Source organism: Pongo pygmaeus, chromosome 13 (genome assembly GCF_028885625.2).
Source record: "Pongo pygmaeus isolate AG05252 chromosome 13, NHGRI_mPonPyg2-v2.0_pri, whole genome shotgun sequence".
NCBI classification, from domain to species: Eukaryota; Metazoa; Chordata; class Mammalia; order Primates; family Hominidae; genus Pongo; species Pongo pygmaeus.
This window is the reverse complement of record NC_072386.2, coordinates 94488916-94503117: the sequence shown is the minus strand read 5'-3', so window position 1 is coordinate 94503117 and position 14202 is coordinate 94488916. Positions and strand designations below refer to the sequence as shown.

The window sequence follows — 14202 nt, the reverse complement described above, 5'->3', positions numbered from 1 at the left end:
CTCCGTCTCTACTAAAAATACAAAAATTAGCTGGGTGTGGTGGCAAGTGCCTGTAATCCCAGCTACTTGGGAGGCTGAGGCAGAGGTTGCAGTGAGCTGAGATCGGGCCACTGCACTCCAGCCTGGACGACAGAGTGAGACTCCGTCTCAAAAAAAAGAAAGAAAAAAGACAAATTCTGATTCAATTTATATCTCTGAATGGCCATCCTATGAAAATCTTGTCCATATTTAGTGTCCTCAAAAGTCTTGGTGCCATTTTAAGCTTTCATAACTACAGAAATTGAATACTAAAAACATACCCAAAAATAATCAGTTCAACATTTATTTAGATTTTTAAAATTGTATTCAGTATTGCGAGTTCTGAATAAAATCTTTTTAAATCAGTCCCTATTTGTCATCTTCAGAGATACTGGAAAAAATTACAATTGAACTTTAAAAAAAAAAAATCTTTTTTTTGAGACAGGGTCTCACTCTGTCCCCAAGGATAGAGTGCAGTGGCACAATCTCAGCTCACCACAACCTCGAACTGCAGGGCTCCAGCAATCCACCCACCTCAGCCTCCTGAGTAGCTCAGACCACAGGCACATGCCACCATGCCTGACTAACTTTTTTGCATTTTTTTACAGAGACAGGGTTTCTCCATGTTGCCCAAGCTGGTCTTGAACTCCTGAGCTCAAGCGATCCACCCACCTCAGCCTCCCAAAGTGCTGGGATTACAGGTGTGCACCACTAGGCCTGGCCAAACTTTCAAACAATGCACTTTGTTAAGTTTGTAGCTCTTTTAACTCATGAAGCTTTCAATTCAAGTGGTGACTATTCTCCCAGATAACCACAGAGCCAGTTCACTCACTCTTGTTCACTCACTCTTTCGTGTGTTTATTCAACAATCATGTCCTCAGTGAGGCTTTTCCTGGCCACCCAATATAAAATTTTCACATGTCTTTGCCCTAGATAGCTCCTGTCTCCCTTCCTGATTTACTTTTTTCTTCTTAGAACTAGTAACGTTTTACCAATTTATCTTTCTTTATCGTCCGCTTCTGCAACAAGAAAAAACTAGATGAAGGCAGGGATATTTATCTGATCCCCAGCCCCTAGAAGAGTATATGGCACACAGGAGGCACTCAATAAATGTTTACTGACTGACACAAAAAGGTTACATTAGCATGATCCCAATATTGAAAAAATAGAAATACGCATATACCTCTATTATACAAAAATAGAAGTGATGTTGGAAAGTATATATATAGCTTATCCATACCTACACAGAAGAAATACTGTAAGGGAACACTGAAATTTTAGTGCTGATATTCAACATGAACTTGCTTACCTGCTCACTAGGGCAACCTAGCAGATCCTTGATATACGTAGGACAGCCACAGTGCTATTAAACTTACTGTGGGCACCTGATCAATGCTATGCTGTATCATATTCATGTCAAATCAAGAAATCAAGTATCCTCTGGTATCAGACACCAGAGTATCTAAGGGTTTCGCCACCAACCCTAGCCAAGTGCTAGTGTATTTCTCAGCAGAGAGAATGGAATATTTGAATGATTTTTTTTGTTTGTTTTGCTTAAATAGATTTTGCTAATTTCTTAACAAAGACATCTCTCTTATGAGAAAAAAATGGATAAATGGTAAGTTATCAACTCACAATTTAATCAAACATTTTAAATAAAACCAAAAATATGAGAAAAGTCAGAAGCTGTATTTCTTGAAATAAAAGTAAATTTTCTATCATTTTCTACTATGCAAATCTTTAATTAAAAAAATGTATATACAGTTCTTACTTTTCAGCAGTGTTTTTAAGACCTGCTAATTCCTCCTCTAGAGCCCGCAGCTCATTCTCTTTGATTCTCAGTTCATCCTGAACATCTTTGAGTTCTTGAAACTTGGTTAAAATAGAAGCCGCCTGGGATCGAGCACCTGATAGAGGCAAATTGAAACAGGTCTTCCACATTAAGTTACCAGGTATGTACTACACAATAAAAAGTCTTCTAAGAGAATTATACTCAAATTGACTCAATAGTAAATATTTTAATAAGCTTATGAAGCCATGGAATTCATTCCATCACCTGAACCTTAGAACACAGAGAACTCATAACAGATCCAAGAGGCTGTAGTAGGTATTATTTATTCAAAATAACCACTGCCTTGTCTACTGGGCCCATCTTCTACCCTCTGACATTGGACTTGCCTATGTGATTTGCTTTGGCCAATGAAATGGGGAAATGTGTCTCTTCTGAAAGTAAACTTTAGGAGGCAGTACATAAGTCACCATTTGCTTTCCGTTTGCCATGGGAAAAATATGTTCAAGACAGAGACTACTACTCCTTCACACTGAGTCCCAGAATGAGAATAGCGCTGAGCAGAAAGGCAACTGATCTGCAGCAGATGTAGCATAAACATGGAATAAATTTGTTGTAAGCTAAGATTTTGGGGCTGACCTAAGTTCTGATACAGTGCAGCAAGGAGAATAAACCGATTTCACATTATGCAACTATAACTATCTGGCAGTCACAGGGTGAGGTATTATGTTGACAAAGAAACTCTGCAGATTTGATGGAAGAATGCTAAGGTCAATTAAAAATGCTTTTAAACACTTTGTAGTTGAAATACGGGGTTACTTATTTCATATCCTGTAAGTAAAAACTTCAAAAGCATCTGAATCAACAAAATCTAAAAAGTTTCTTCTCTTGTAGACATTTAAAAACACGTAGTCTCTTTTTATCTTCCATTTGCAGATACTGGTCATTTGACTGTGTACTGGAGAACCTGATACCTGGTCATGGAATTCACTGAATTGGCTGTTTTCCTGGCCTAGAACATTAAGTCACTTGATATCTCAAGTGGCTTTATGCCGTCTACTGGGTTAAAAACACAAACTATGAAATCAGACTGCTGGGATTCAAATTCTGAGCTCTGCCACCCTGTAGTGCGTTATTTAACCACTCTGTATCTTCATTTCTGCAAATGTGTATTAGAGATGATAATAATATGCCTACCTCATTGTTGTTATTAAGAACTAATTCTTATTTAAAGCCCATAGAATACAGCTTTATAGAATGATAGACATGTTCTATATCTGCATTGTCGAATTATCCATTAACCATTTGTGGTTATGGGCTCTTGAAATGTGACTAATGCAACCAAGGAAATTACTTTTAACTTAATTAAATGTAAAGAGTCACATATGGCTAGTGGCTGCTGTATTGGACAGCATAGTTGTAGAACACTGTCTGGTACATAGTAAATATTATTCAGTGTTTGTTATTCTATTGTTTTGACAAAGATCTGCAAACTCGAGTGTCGCAAATACTAGACCAAGAAGAACATGATCACTGTCTAAGAATTCCTCTAAGGCATTAAGGTACCATTTCAAGGGCAGGTTTAATTTTTTGTTTTACTTTTGACAGGAGGTAGGTGGCACTGGCAAACACACACATGAGAAGTTAACATGTTTCCTGAAGAAGTGGGTAGTTGGGCTAAAAATGTACTTAAAAAAGGCGTCTTCCTATTTAACACAAAGAATTGTGAGGACAAAAGGATATAAAACTTACCTCCACTCAATGTCCCATGAGGATCAAACACATCACCTCCGAGAGTTACAGTTCTAGTCATTATCCTCTTATCAAAGGCCACTTTTTTGGCATTATCCATATTGTCACAAACAAATGTTGTTCCAAAGACAAACTCCATTGCTTTCTGAAGTTCTGGTTTATATTCAACCAGGGAAAGAGCCACATGAACGTTGTCAGGGCCAACCTGTGGGACAACAACAGATATGCCACAGTACATACTACTACTTTTCCTTTCAGATATTATTTTATAAACCAGTAAGAACTGCTGTAATACAAACTTAAGTATTACTTACCTAGCATTAAAATTCTTTCTGAACTTTCTAAAAAGCTATGTAAAACTCAAAGTTTCAGGAAAAAAAAAATTGCAGATTTAAATACTGAAAGATCTATTGCTAAGTAAAATATTTATTAATAGCTAGTACGGGGCATTATGAAAGTTTCTATCAATAAGGAGCCATTACCATGTTTCTGAGTGTCCTTCACCCAGGTTGACTGGACACAACTTTAATTATAGTACAGGTTGAGTATCCTTTATCCTAAATGCTTAGAACAGAAGTGTTTGTTTTCAGATTTTGGTATATTTGTATTACAGTGGTTGAACTTTCTAAATCCAAAATGCTCCAATGAGCATTTTTTGGGTGTCATAGTTTTGAATTTTGGAAAATTTCAGTTTTTGGACTTGGAGTGCTTAACCTGTAATTCCCAGATCAACACAACTATATCAAAATGTTGTTTCTATAATCAGGAATTTGGTTTCACAACAAATATTTTTTCATACAAATGAAACATGCTAGAGCAGTCGTCTGCCAGTTACAGAAATGAAAACACAACTAATAACTGAGAGTAAAAGTAATTTAAAAAATCCCTCAGTCCTCTATTTTGATCACAATGCTTCTTCTCAGCCTTTATTTATAGAGTCTACCTCTGTCCATCATTTTAGAAAAACTAAGCATCTCTTTTAGAGCTTAGTATCAGCAGTGGCAATCACAATGAAGGAAGCTCTATGTAACACATGTTCAGTATTGTTCTTTGACGTGGCAGCCACCTTCAAATAGATTTGGCTAAAGGATTTGAGGCAAAGTATTTTTGCTGTTACTTGAAATCCCAATTTCCTTCTAATGCTGGGACTTGATGTATGGCTGAATTAACTTCCTGAGCCTTCTTGACTTAATGGTGATTTTTCAAGTAAAGAAAGTACCAACCAAAAACATCACCTTTCAATTACGCAGCACTCATCCTCCCTCTCCTGATAGTATACCTATCAACACCACTGTATTTTGAAATCATTAATTCATTGAAATCTTCTGAATGTAACTAAGGATACAACAACATCCACTTAGTTACAAGTATATTTTTAAGTTTCATAGAAATGTCTTTTCAACTGATGTACTTGGAATGTCTGATCAATAAAAAAACTGATATTACAGCTGAATGTTATGACTGACTTCATGTTTTTACAGTATTACACAACTACAATAACTTTTAAATGTATTTCCTTGTACTAATCTATTTTTTTCCTAGCAAGCATGTCACTTTAGATCAATGGCAGCAGTTGAATGGGATCCTGGTCACCTGCTACGTACCTGCACAGGCTGAATAGCAATCTAGAAGAACTCTAATAAAGAAGCATCACTGCAATACTAATGAAGGCCTTCCACAATGGCTGCGACTGTGGGCAGTTTAAGTATGCCCGACATAAAAAGAAACAAAACCGAAAACTTGAAGAATTTGGGGTACTTATCTAGAAGCTCGAGTCTAACCATTCAGGAGTCAAGAGTGTAATTTTCACCATCACCTGATGGTCATGTGACTTAAGGTTAAAAAGGACATTCTAATACCACAAAGTGAAGCATCAAAGGGAGTTCAAGTCTTCCAACATTTCTATTCTCTTATCATCTAATTGCACGAGCCAACCCAATTTTTTCGTATTTTAATTTTGTGGTTCTGCATATGATTATGTCCCTCAAAATTAACGTCTTCTAACTTAAAAAAAGCACAGATGACGATTAAACATATAAATAAAACAAAATGAGACTTACAAGATTCTGAGCAACTCTCAGAGTTTCTGGTGCGATACATCTGGCTGAAATTTTATTGAGTGGAATTATAGTGTATCGACGTTTCAGTTCCCCCCTTTCTAGTAGCTTTTTACCAGTAACCTACAACACACATTGGAATTTAAAAACTGCATGTTAAAGATGACAGAAAATTGAGAGAATGCAAGTTTAGTAGTCTATAATAAATAAATGTTTAATGCCATTTATCCCAAACAATCAAGTTATAATTACATATGCAATGGAACATCATTTGAACTTGAAAAAAGGAGATGCTGCCATTTGTGACAACATGAATAAACCCAGAGGACATGATGCTAAGTGACATATCAGATGAAGAAAAAAAAAATACTGTATGACCTCACTTGCACACAGAATCTTTTAAAAAAAGCTGAACAAATAAAAAGAATAGCATAGTGGTTATCAGGGAAGAGGAGTGAAAGAAAATGGGTAGAAGTAGGTCATAGGTCAAAGGGTACATATTTCCAGTTGGGTAGGATAAATAAATCTACCTATTCAGAGATGTAATGTATAGCATGAGGACTATAATTAATAATACTATATACTGAAAATTTGCTAAGAGTAAATTTTAGGTGCTGTCACACACAAAAAAGGTAACTAAGGAAAGTGAATGGCTATGTTAATATGTTTGACTACAATAATCATTTCACTATGTATATGTATCAAAACATCTTGTATGTTTGTTTTTTTCTTTTTTTTGAGATACAGTCTTGCTCTGTTGCCCAGGCAGGAGTGCAGTGGTGCGATCTCAGCTTACCGCAACCTCCACCTCCCAAGTTCAAGCAATTCTTGTGCCTCAGCCTCCAGAGTCACTGGGACTCCAGGTGTGTGCCACTGCGCCTGGCTGACTTTTGTATTTTCAGTAGAGATGGGGTTTTGCCATGTTGCTGAGGCTGGTCTCGAACTCCTGGGCTCAAATGATCTGCCCACCTCGGCTTCCCAAAGTGCTGGGATTACAGGTGTGAGCCACCGTACCCAGGCTTCTTGTACATTTTAAATATATATAATATAAATTAAAAAAAACAACAAGGAAGTAAATTTGACAATGACTACGTAGCATTTACAGGAAAGAGTACAAGCATTCTACAGAAGGATAATAAGTGAGAACTGAAGAAATGTAAATAAATTCAATGTTACCTTGATGGGAAGACTGACATCAAAAACAGGTCATTTATTCCCAGATTATTTTACAAATTAAATTCAACTTATACAGCAAAGAGATTCCAAAAGTTTAAGATTGGTAATATGCATTCTGAGTTTCTGAGTAAGCATGAGACCTCCTTTGGAATAGTTATCAAAAAGTTATGAACCAAATAGTTTTACCCTATAAATACATCACCTTAGGGGAGAGGCTTAAAACATCAAAGTATTTAATTCTTTTAGCAGCACATGACTTTTCAAGCTAACCAAATTTTAAATTTTTTAAAATTAAAATCAACTTACTTCTGTGTCTACTACAACATTGTAGAGTCGTTCTCCAGCCACTAATTCTAAAGCTGTGGTCGCAGAAGTATCTTTCACACTAATCAGAGAAGCCACAAGTCCTTTCACACAATTTCTATTCCAGTTCTTCTCTGGATCCCTGAAATACAAAAGTTGACAAAAATTAATCTTAGATAATAAAGTAGAAAAAGTTATACTTTACTCATTAAGAGCTCTTTTGGACAACACATTAAAGTGAAATGAAAGCAGAATCAGCACATGGTTTTAACAAACCAAAAATTTTAAAATGTCCCAAATGACTAGCCAGCTGTTGTTTTTAAATCACAATAGATCTTTCAGTATGTTTCAATGTAGTAAGAACAACTCTGATGTTCTAATCCCTATAATACATATGATTACTATAAATATTCCATAAAAAAACCCACATAGCAAAACAAATTATAAGATGTAAACGTGGATATTTAACATTAATGACAGAATAACTTTAAAGACATTTTGAACTGAGATTAAATTTCCCTCATTTTAAGATTAGTGGCATCATTAGCCATTAAATTTCACAAGAATTTCCCTGCCAACATTTAAAACATTTCAACAAATGTTTAAAGGAAAAATACCAATGAAAGAAAAGCAGTTTACCAAAAGTTTCATACAAAAATCTTGGTGTCGACAAAATTTTCAGACTGCTTCCAGCTTAAATAAAAATGTCTTGATTATTACTATGTTAAAATTCAAGGCTTAAGTCTCTTACTTGTATGCAAATCGAAGATTGGGAAATCTGGCTAATAGAGCTTCATATGTTTCTTTCAATCTACCAATATCACGAGACAGCTGCCTGCGCTTTTCCAAAAGGCTTTCCTCTTTATTTTCTGAAGGATAAATCATAATAAATTAAAACCAAGTTTTAAAAGCTCAGTCTACTGTTTTAAGGAAAATATTAGTAACCACTATTTCCAAAGCATGCAAAAAATACAAATTTCTGTAAGTATTAAAAAAGCATGCTGAACCTTCCTATTTCTATCCATTGTCAAACAGACATTATTTCCAATGGCAAACACCACAATTTTCATTCCAAAAAATAACATACAAACTGAATGCCTACTAATGTAGAAATACACAAATGACATTTTTGAGCTTTCAAATGGTTGAAGCAGGAAATTCTCAATACTGAGTTCTCAAAAATTCAAGAGTTGTTTTATAATTAGGTATTTTTTGACTATATTTACAAACACTTCTTACACTAATGCTTGTTAATAAGCTAACAAATGTTTCCTACTTGCTTGCGTTCTTTATTTAAATTAGCTTTTTATCAAAAATCACTACCTCCTCATGATCTGATTATCATGTTTTTAAAGGCAAACCTTCATAATTTAGCTTTTTCATTTCAGCTTCAAGTTTTTCTTTAAGTCTTTTTACAGCTTCTAGAGCTTCTTGATCCTTCCTGTAGCCACTATCCATCTTCTTAACTTCAGCTTGTTTATTCTTTAATTCCTGTTGAGCATGCTTCAACTTCATCTGAGCCTGTGGCAGAAAAATGCAACAGACCATAGGATGTATGAGGCAGACAGTGCTAGTAATTAAATGGCTGAGATTCAGATTGGTTTTACTAAGAGACCTTAACCTTAAAAATTTAACTGTTTGGTCTCTTGGATTAGTATTTCAACAAATTAGTCATTTCCCAGTATTTTCACCTCAAAAAACTACTCAAAGTATAAACTAATATATGATTAATATGTTAAAGAATTTAAAATTTAGTCCGTATTTTTAACAAAATGACATATTCAAATTGAAGGATTATATCGAATAACTGTCAGTAGCTGGTAATTAAAAACAGAAAGCTAGAAATCACAACTCTCGTTCTTTTCCTTTCCGCTTAGTTGTTCATATTTGTATGTGTATATATTTGTGAGTGCTGTCTAGTAACAGTAAAGCAACTTAATTGAGCAATAAGATATAAGATTATACAGGAAAAGAAGCTAAACTGACAGAGAAACTTAAATGCTGAGTCTGATAATTAAATGCTAGAACTATTTAAATTACATGTGTCAGGTCTTCAAGAATTTATACACTTGAACACTGCTTCTTAAAACTATGAACTAGTACTCTAAAACCTAGATGGGGTTTTAGATGGGGGTATCCTCCAAAACTGTATAATGATATATTTTTCCCAGTTCCCTTATAAAATAATAGACAAACAGAGTACTTTAAAGCTTTTCTACTACTGAGAGTTCTTACAAATTTGTGACTATCATCTCTGTCATGCCTGAATGAAAAAGTTGCAAATATATAAATGGAAAAACCTGAGGATTAACGCATAATCACACACATTTGTGTACATATGTTTTAAAATCTGTGTCTTCCATTAAAAACAAAACAATGATGTGCCTGTGTACATGTATTTTTTCTGCTAGCAAAATTCTTATGTTCATAGGACTTTAAGTTGCACTACTATGTAAAATCTGAGAAACATTATAATAGACTGACAAGACTTTTAAGATTATGAAATCAGAGTAGGGAGAGCGAAGACTAGAATGTGGCTACATGTGAGGTAGAGATACTTCCTAAAAAAATGTAAAGTTTGAGAAACAAGGTTTTAAGAACTAGGTATGATAGGCAAAGCAATGGGGAGGACAACCCTGTTTTCCTGTTAAAGCTTAAGACTTCAACATTATGATATCAATAAAAAATAAAAATAGCCAAAAAGAGACAAGAATAAATGGATTAATCTCGAAAATTCCACACAACGCTGCAAACAGAAGCATTTATTGCACTTACATACTGAATTAAGGTAATTTATGTAGTACGGCATCTTAACAAATTAACATCACCAATATTTAGCAATCAACATATTTGAATTTTGCTGCATTAGGCATTACAGTTGTAGAATAAAGTAAACCAACAAGTTCCTTGAGACTGATTATTTTCAACATTATGTAACAATTGCCAAAGCATAACGTGAAAAGAAACTTCTTGGAAAAAAAAGCAATCACATAGTGCTTAATGTCTCTATTTACCTGTTTGGCTTCTGTCTGAGCTTTACTTATATCATTTTTACAGGCCATCATTTGACCAGCAAGAGTTGCTTCTGCTCCATCTTCATTACTGGACAGGCCAGCAGAAACAGCATTGAAGTGCTGCTGTGCAGCCGCCAGAGCTTCAGCATCTTTATTACTTGCTTCTTGAAGGGCATGCAGTCCATCTGTTATCTTTTTAACCTCTTTTTCCTTTGCTGCTAAAGTTTTAGAGTCCTTTAGGAAGAGTTTCAAATGGAAAAATATTATATTTCAGGAAAAACACCCACTTTCTTATACGCATATACCCTTATGTAATCAAATTCCATAGCAATTTGGAGTGAGCATAATAAAATAATTTAACCATCATAACTTTATAAATACTGAATTATCATTTTGAAATTCACTCCCAGTTTTTAGAATAAATATAACTCTTATACTACTGGTTCATTCCATGTTATAAATTAAATCCATGAGACATTGGGCTAAATAATAATTGCAGATTTAAACAAATCCTTGAAGGGACTAAAAATGAATTTCTAAAGCTGTAAAACTGAAATAACAGACATCCTACACTAAGCTTAAAAGTAGAGATTTTAGAATTAAGAGCATGTATATGAAAATATTTTATAAACTGTCAAGAGCCATAAAATTTGAGCATTAAATAGTTTTAGAAAAAGTATTACTATTATGTAACACCTTTTAAGTAATATTACCAGACATCTGACACTATGCAAGATATCAGCTCTGAAAAAAGAAAATCTAGCAATCTTATTTACAATTAAAGTGACAACAAATTTTGGCCCACTTGATTAGTTCATGATTCATCAAATATTTATTAAGTGCTTACTATATAGTAGGCCCTGTTCTAAGACATTAAAGACACAGACTAAGTCGCTGTTCTAAGGGAGCCTATATTCAAGGATAGAAGACATAGTAATCAAACAAAACAAGGTTGGGGAATACAGTGATAGGAACTACTACTTCAAGAATAAGAGAAGGCCTTTGAAACGCCATTTGAACAGAAGACTGGGTGAAGTGAGAGGAGTGACAGCGCAAATACTTGTGGGGCAGTATACCTGAAAGCCCTGAGGAACATGTTTGAATGTTTGAGGAACTGGACTAGGAGCACAGTGAGTAAATGGCTAAGGAGTCAAGAGTCACATCAAGAAGCACCTTGCAGGCCATGGTAAAGACTCAGATTCAATTATATAGTTGATCCTTAAACAACATGGGAGTTGGAGTACAGATCCACCCTACAGTCAAAAATTACATATACTTTTGATTCCCCCCAAAACTTAACTATTAATAGCCTACTGTTAACCAAAGCCTTACCAATAACATAACACAATTAACTCATATTTTGTATGCTACATTATATACTGTATTCTTGCAATAAAGCTAGAAAAAAGATGTTAAAAGCATAAGAGAAAATACATTTACAGTAGTGTAGTGTATTTATTGATGCGATAAGTTTATATCATCTGTTTACGAGATAAATCATCTGTAAACCACAGGTGCAGACCTCAATCTATGGTACATTATCAAGCACTCAACTATTTTTTGTAGCATCCCGACTTCTCTGCTTTTTGGGAGCATTTTCAGTATCACTAGTGGCAATTCATATGGATCCCATGTTATTCGGGTTTATGGTACTGCACTAAACGGGATGAAAAATACACGAGAACCACAAGAGATCACTTTCTACTGAGCTCTGCAACTTACTGGAAACGTGAACTACTAAGAAGTAAATGATTAATGTCACACTGAGTTTACCTGAGCTCACCACAATAGCAACAGGAGGTGGCTACAAAATTATTATAATAGTGTAGTATGTTCTACAGTTTTATGCAGTTATCATTTAACATTGCATCTTTACATTTGTTTACATTTCTCTCAACTATGAATAATGCCAAGTATGGTGTTTATGTTTTGATAAATTTTAACTTTTTACAATAGATTTTTGTATATTTTATGGTAGTAAATGATAAAATAGACTAGTACCTAAATATATTTTGTGCATTTATGACAACTTAACTTTTTCTTAATTTTTTGATATTTCTAGGCAATATGGTATTTGTCTGCAAATTTTTTCAAATTGTTGCAAACCTCCAAATAATTTTCCAATATATTTATTGAGAAAAATCTGCTAATAAGTCGATCCATGCAGTTCAAAACCATGTTGTTTCAGTGTCATACAGCATACATGTAATTTGGAAACCACTGAAGGATTTTAAGCACAGAAGTGATGTGATTCAATTTATATTTTAGCTTCTGTAAAGAACAGACTATAGAGTGGCAACAGGAAAAAAGTAGCGTAACTAATAAGAACATTATTGCAGTAGCCCTCATGAGAGGTGATGGCTTGAACGAGGTTGGCAGTAATGGAGGTAACAAAAAGTGGCTGTATTCTGAATACACTTTTAAAGTTAACAGAATTTGTTGACAGACTGGATCTAGATATTTAAAGAATGGCGAGAATCCAGAGGACTCTAAGATTTCTGGCCTCAACAATTAGGTAAATAGTGGTACCATCTACTGACATGAGGAAAATTCAGTAACTCAGGTGGGTTTGGGTAGTTGACGGAAATTCCTAAATTCTATTCCGGATATGTTAAGTTTTACACTTTTTAAAACTCATCCAGACAAAAATGTTAATTAAGTAGCTGGACAAAGAAATCTAGAGTTTGTTGGACAGTCATCTGGGTGTCCTTAGACTAAACTTGTTCTCCCTTTCTCAGTTGCAGAATAGCTGTAGAATGTGCTAGAAAATGCAACATTCTGATAGAGGGAATGGCCTGAATAATCCATACTCTATTTCAGTTCCCTCCTAGAAATATGCATGTCCTTTCATGCTTTAGCTCAGCAACTCACGTAAACCAGGGGATCATATGCTGACCACCCCCATTTCTCTATTTCTGGGATATAAACCCAGGGCAAGCTGCTTTCTGGGGTCCCTCAACTGTATGGGGAACATACAGATGAAACTCCATCCAACACTTGTGGGAATGGCCCAACATGAAACCTAGGATTTTACTGTCTATTACTACCTATCTGTAGGAAATAAATTTGCTTCATATAACTTGTGCTGTATGGGTGAGTTCTATTAACACCGACAAGTTGGTAACTAGTGCATACTGAACTTGCTTCACACCATCAGTGCAGTTAGTAGGGTCTGCTCTGACAGAATCATGATCTCCTGGTTGTTGGACACATGTAATTGCTCATTCCCAGCGCCAGAGAGCTCGGAGCTCGGGAAGTGGGTAGTCAGATGGATCCCGAGAGGGAACAGGAAAGAGGTTCTCAGACAGTCTCTTAGGCATCTGAGAGAACCAACACATACGATGCAGGCCTTCATAGAAAAGGAAGCTCACTAGAGGACGAGTATACAGAAAGGCCAGGAAAGGCTTATGCAGCCTGGCTGAAGTGTTTGTTTGATAAAGAGACACTGTGGATCCAAATGGCTAAATGGCATAGTTTAGAGTGGGACCGAGGTCTCCAGGTCCCCACCAGAGATGGCCCTATACCTCCTGTCAAGATGAGAAAAAGAAATGAAATTAGGCTTTTCTGGAGTTCTTGGATACTGGAGCCCACAGGACATATTTCCAGATTTCCTAGGGAAAAGTTAAACTGATGACCATGGGAGGGTTTCAGGTGAATGTAATGACTCACTATGCTTATCTGCTGTGAGTAGGATACTTTGTGTCACTTTGGGTGCTGGTGACCACAGTTCCCACCACTGAGTATGGATATTGATAGTTTGGTTGCTTGTGGTGCAGAACATCACCACCACCTGAGGAGGTATGCCCCTCGCAGCTAAGAATTTGAGCTATACCAGTGGTGCATATCCAACCCGGCCTGCCACCTAAGACCTCATAAGTTACTCAAGACTTACCCAAAACCTCTTAAGTTACTCAACGAAAGCAGTACTGCGTACCAAGTGGAGAATAAGACACTACTTTCTTAATTCAAAACCCACTACAGATAAAAACGTCACAATGCACTGGCCTAGTCTGGCTAGTCAGAAAGGCCTTTGGGGCATGAAGACTAATGGATGGTCACAGGCTGAATGTCAATGTCAAGGTCACTTGGACAG

At 35.6% G+C, this 14202-nt stretch overlaps 1 protein-coding gene across 7 annotated transcripts in view; it reads right to left on the bottom strand.

Moving 5' to 3' along the window:
• The window catches only part of SMC2 (structural maintenance of chromosomes 2), a 45265-nt gene that overhangs the window by 17281 nt on the left and 13782 nt on the right, over positions 1-14202 (bottom strand). For all 7 annotated transcript variants that reach the window (XM_054500666.2, XM_063649771.1, XM_054500662.2 and 4 more), the window contains exons 10-16: positions 10110-10343; positions 8457-8616; positions 7847-7964; positions 7099-7237; positions 5620-5739; positions 3560-3764; positions 1790-1925 (exon numbers count right to left, since the gene is read on the bottom strand). In XM_054500666.2, the coding sequence (XP_054356641.1) occupies positions 1790-1925; positions 3560-3764; positions 5620-5739; positions 7099-7237; positions 7847-7964; positions 8457-8616; positions 10110-10343 (1112 nt within the window). The remainder of the gene's footprint in view (positions 1-1789; positions 1926-3559; positions 3765-5619; positions 5740-7098; positions 7238-7846; positions 7965-8456; positions 8617-10109; positions 10344-14202) is intronic.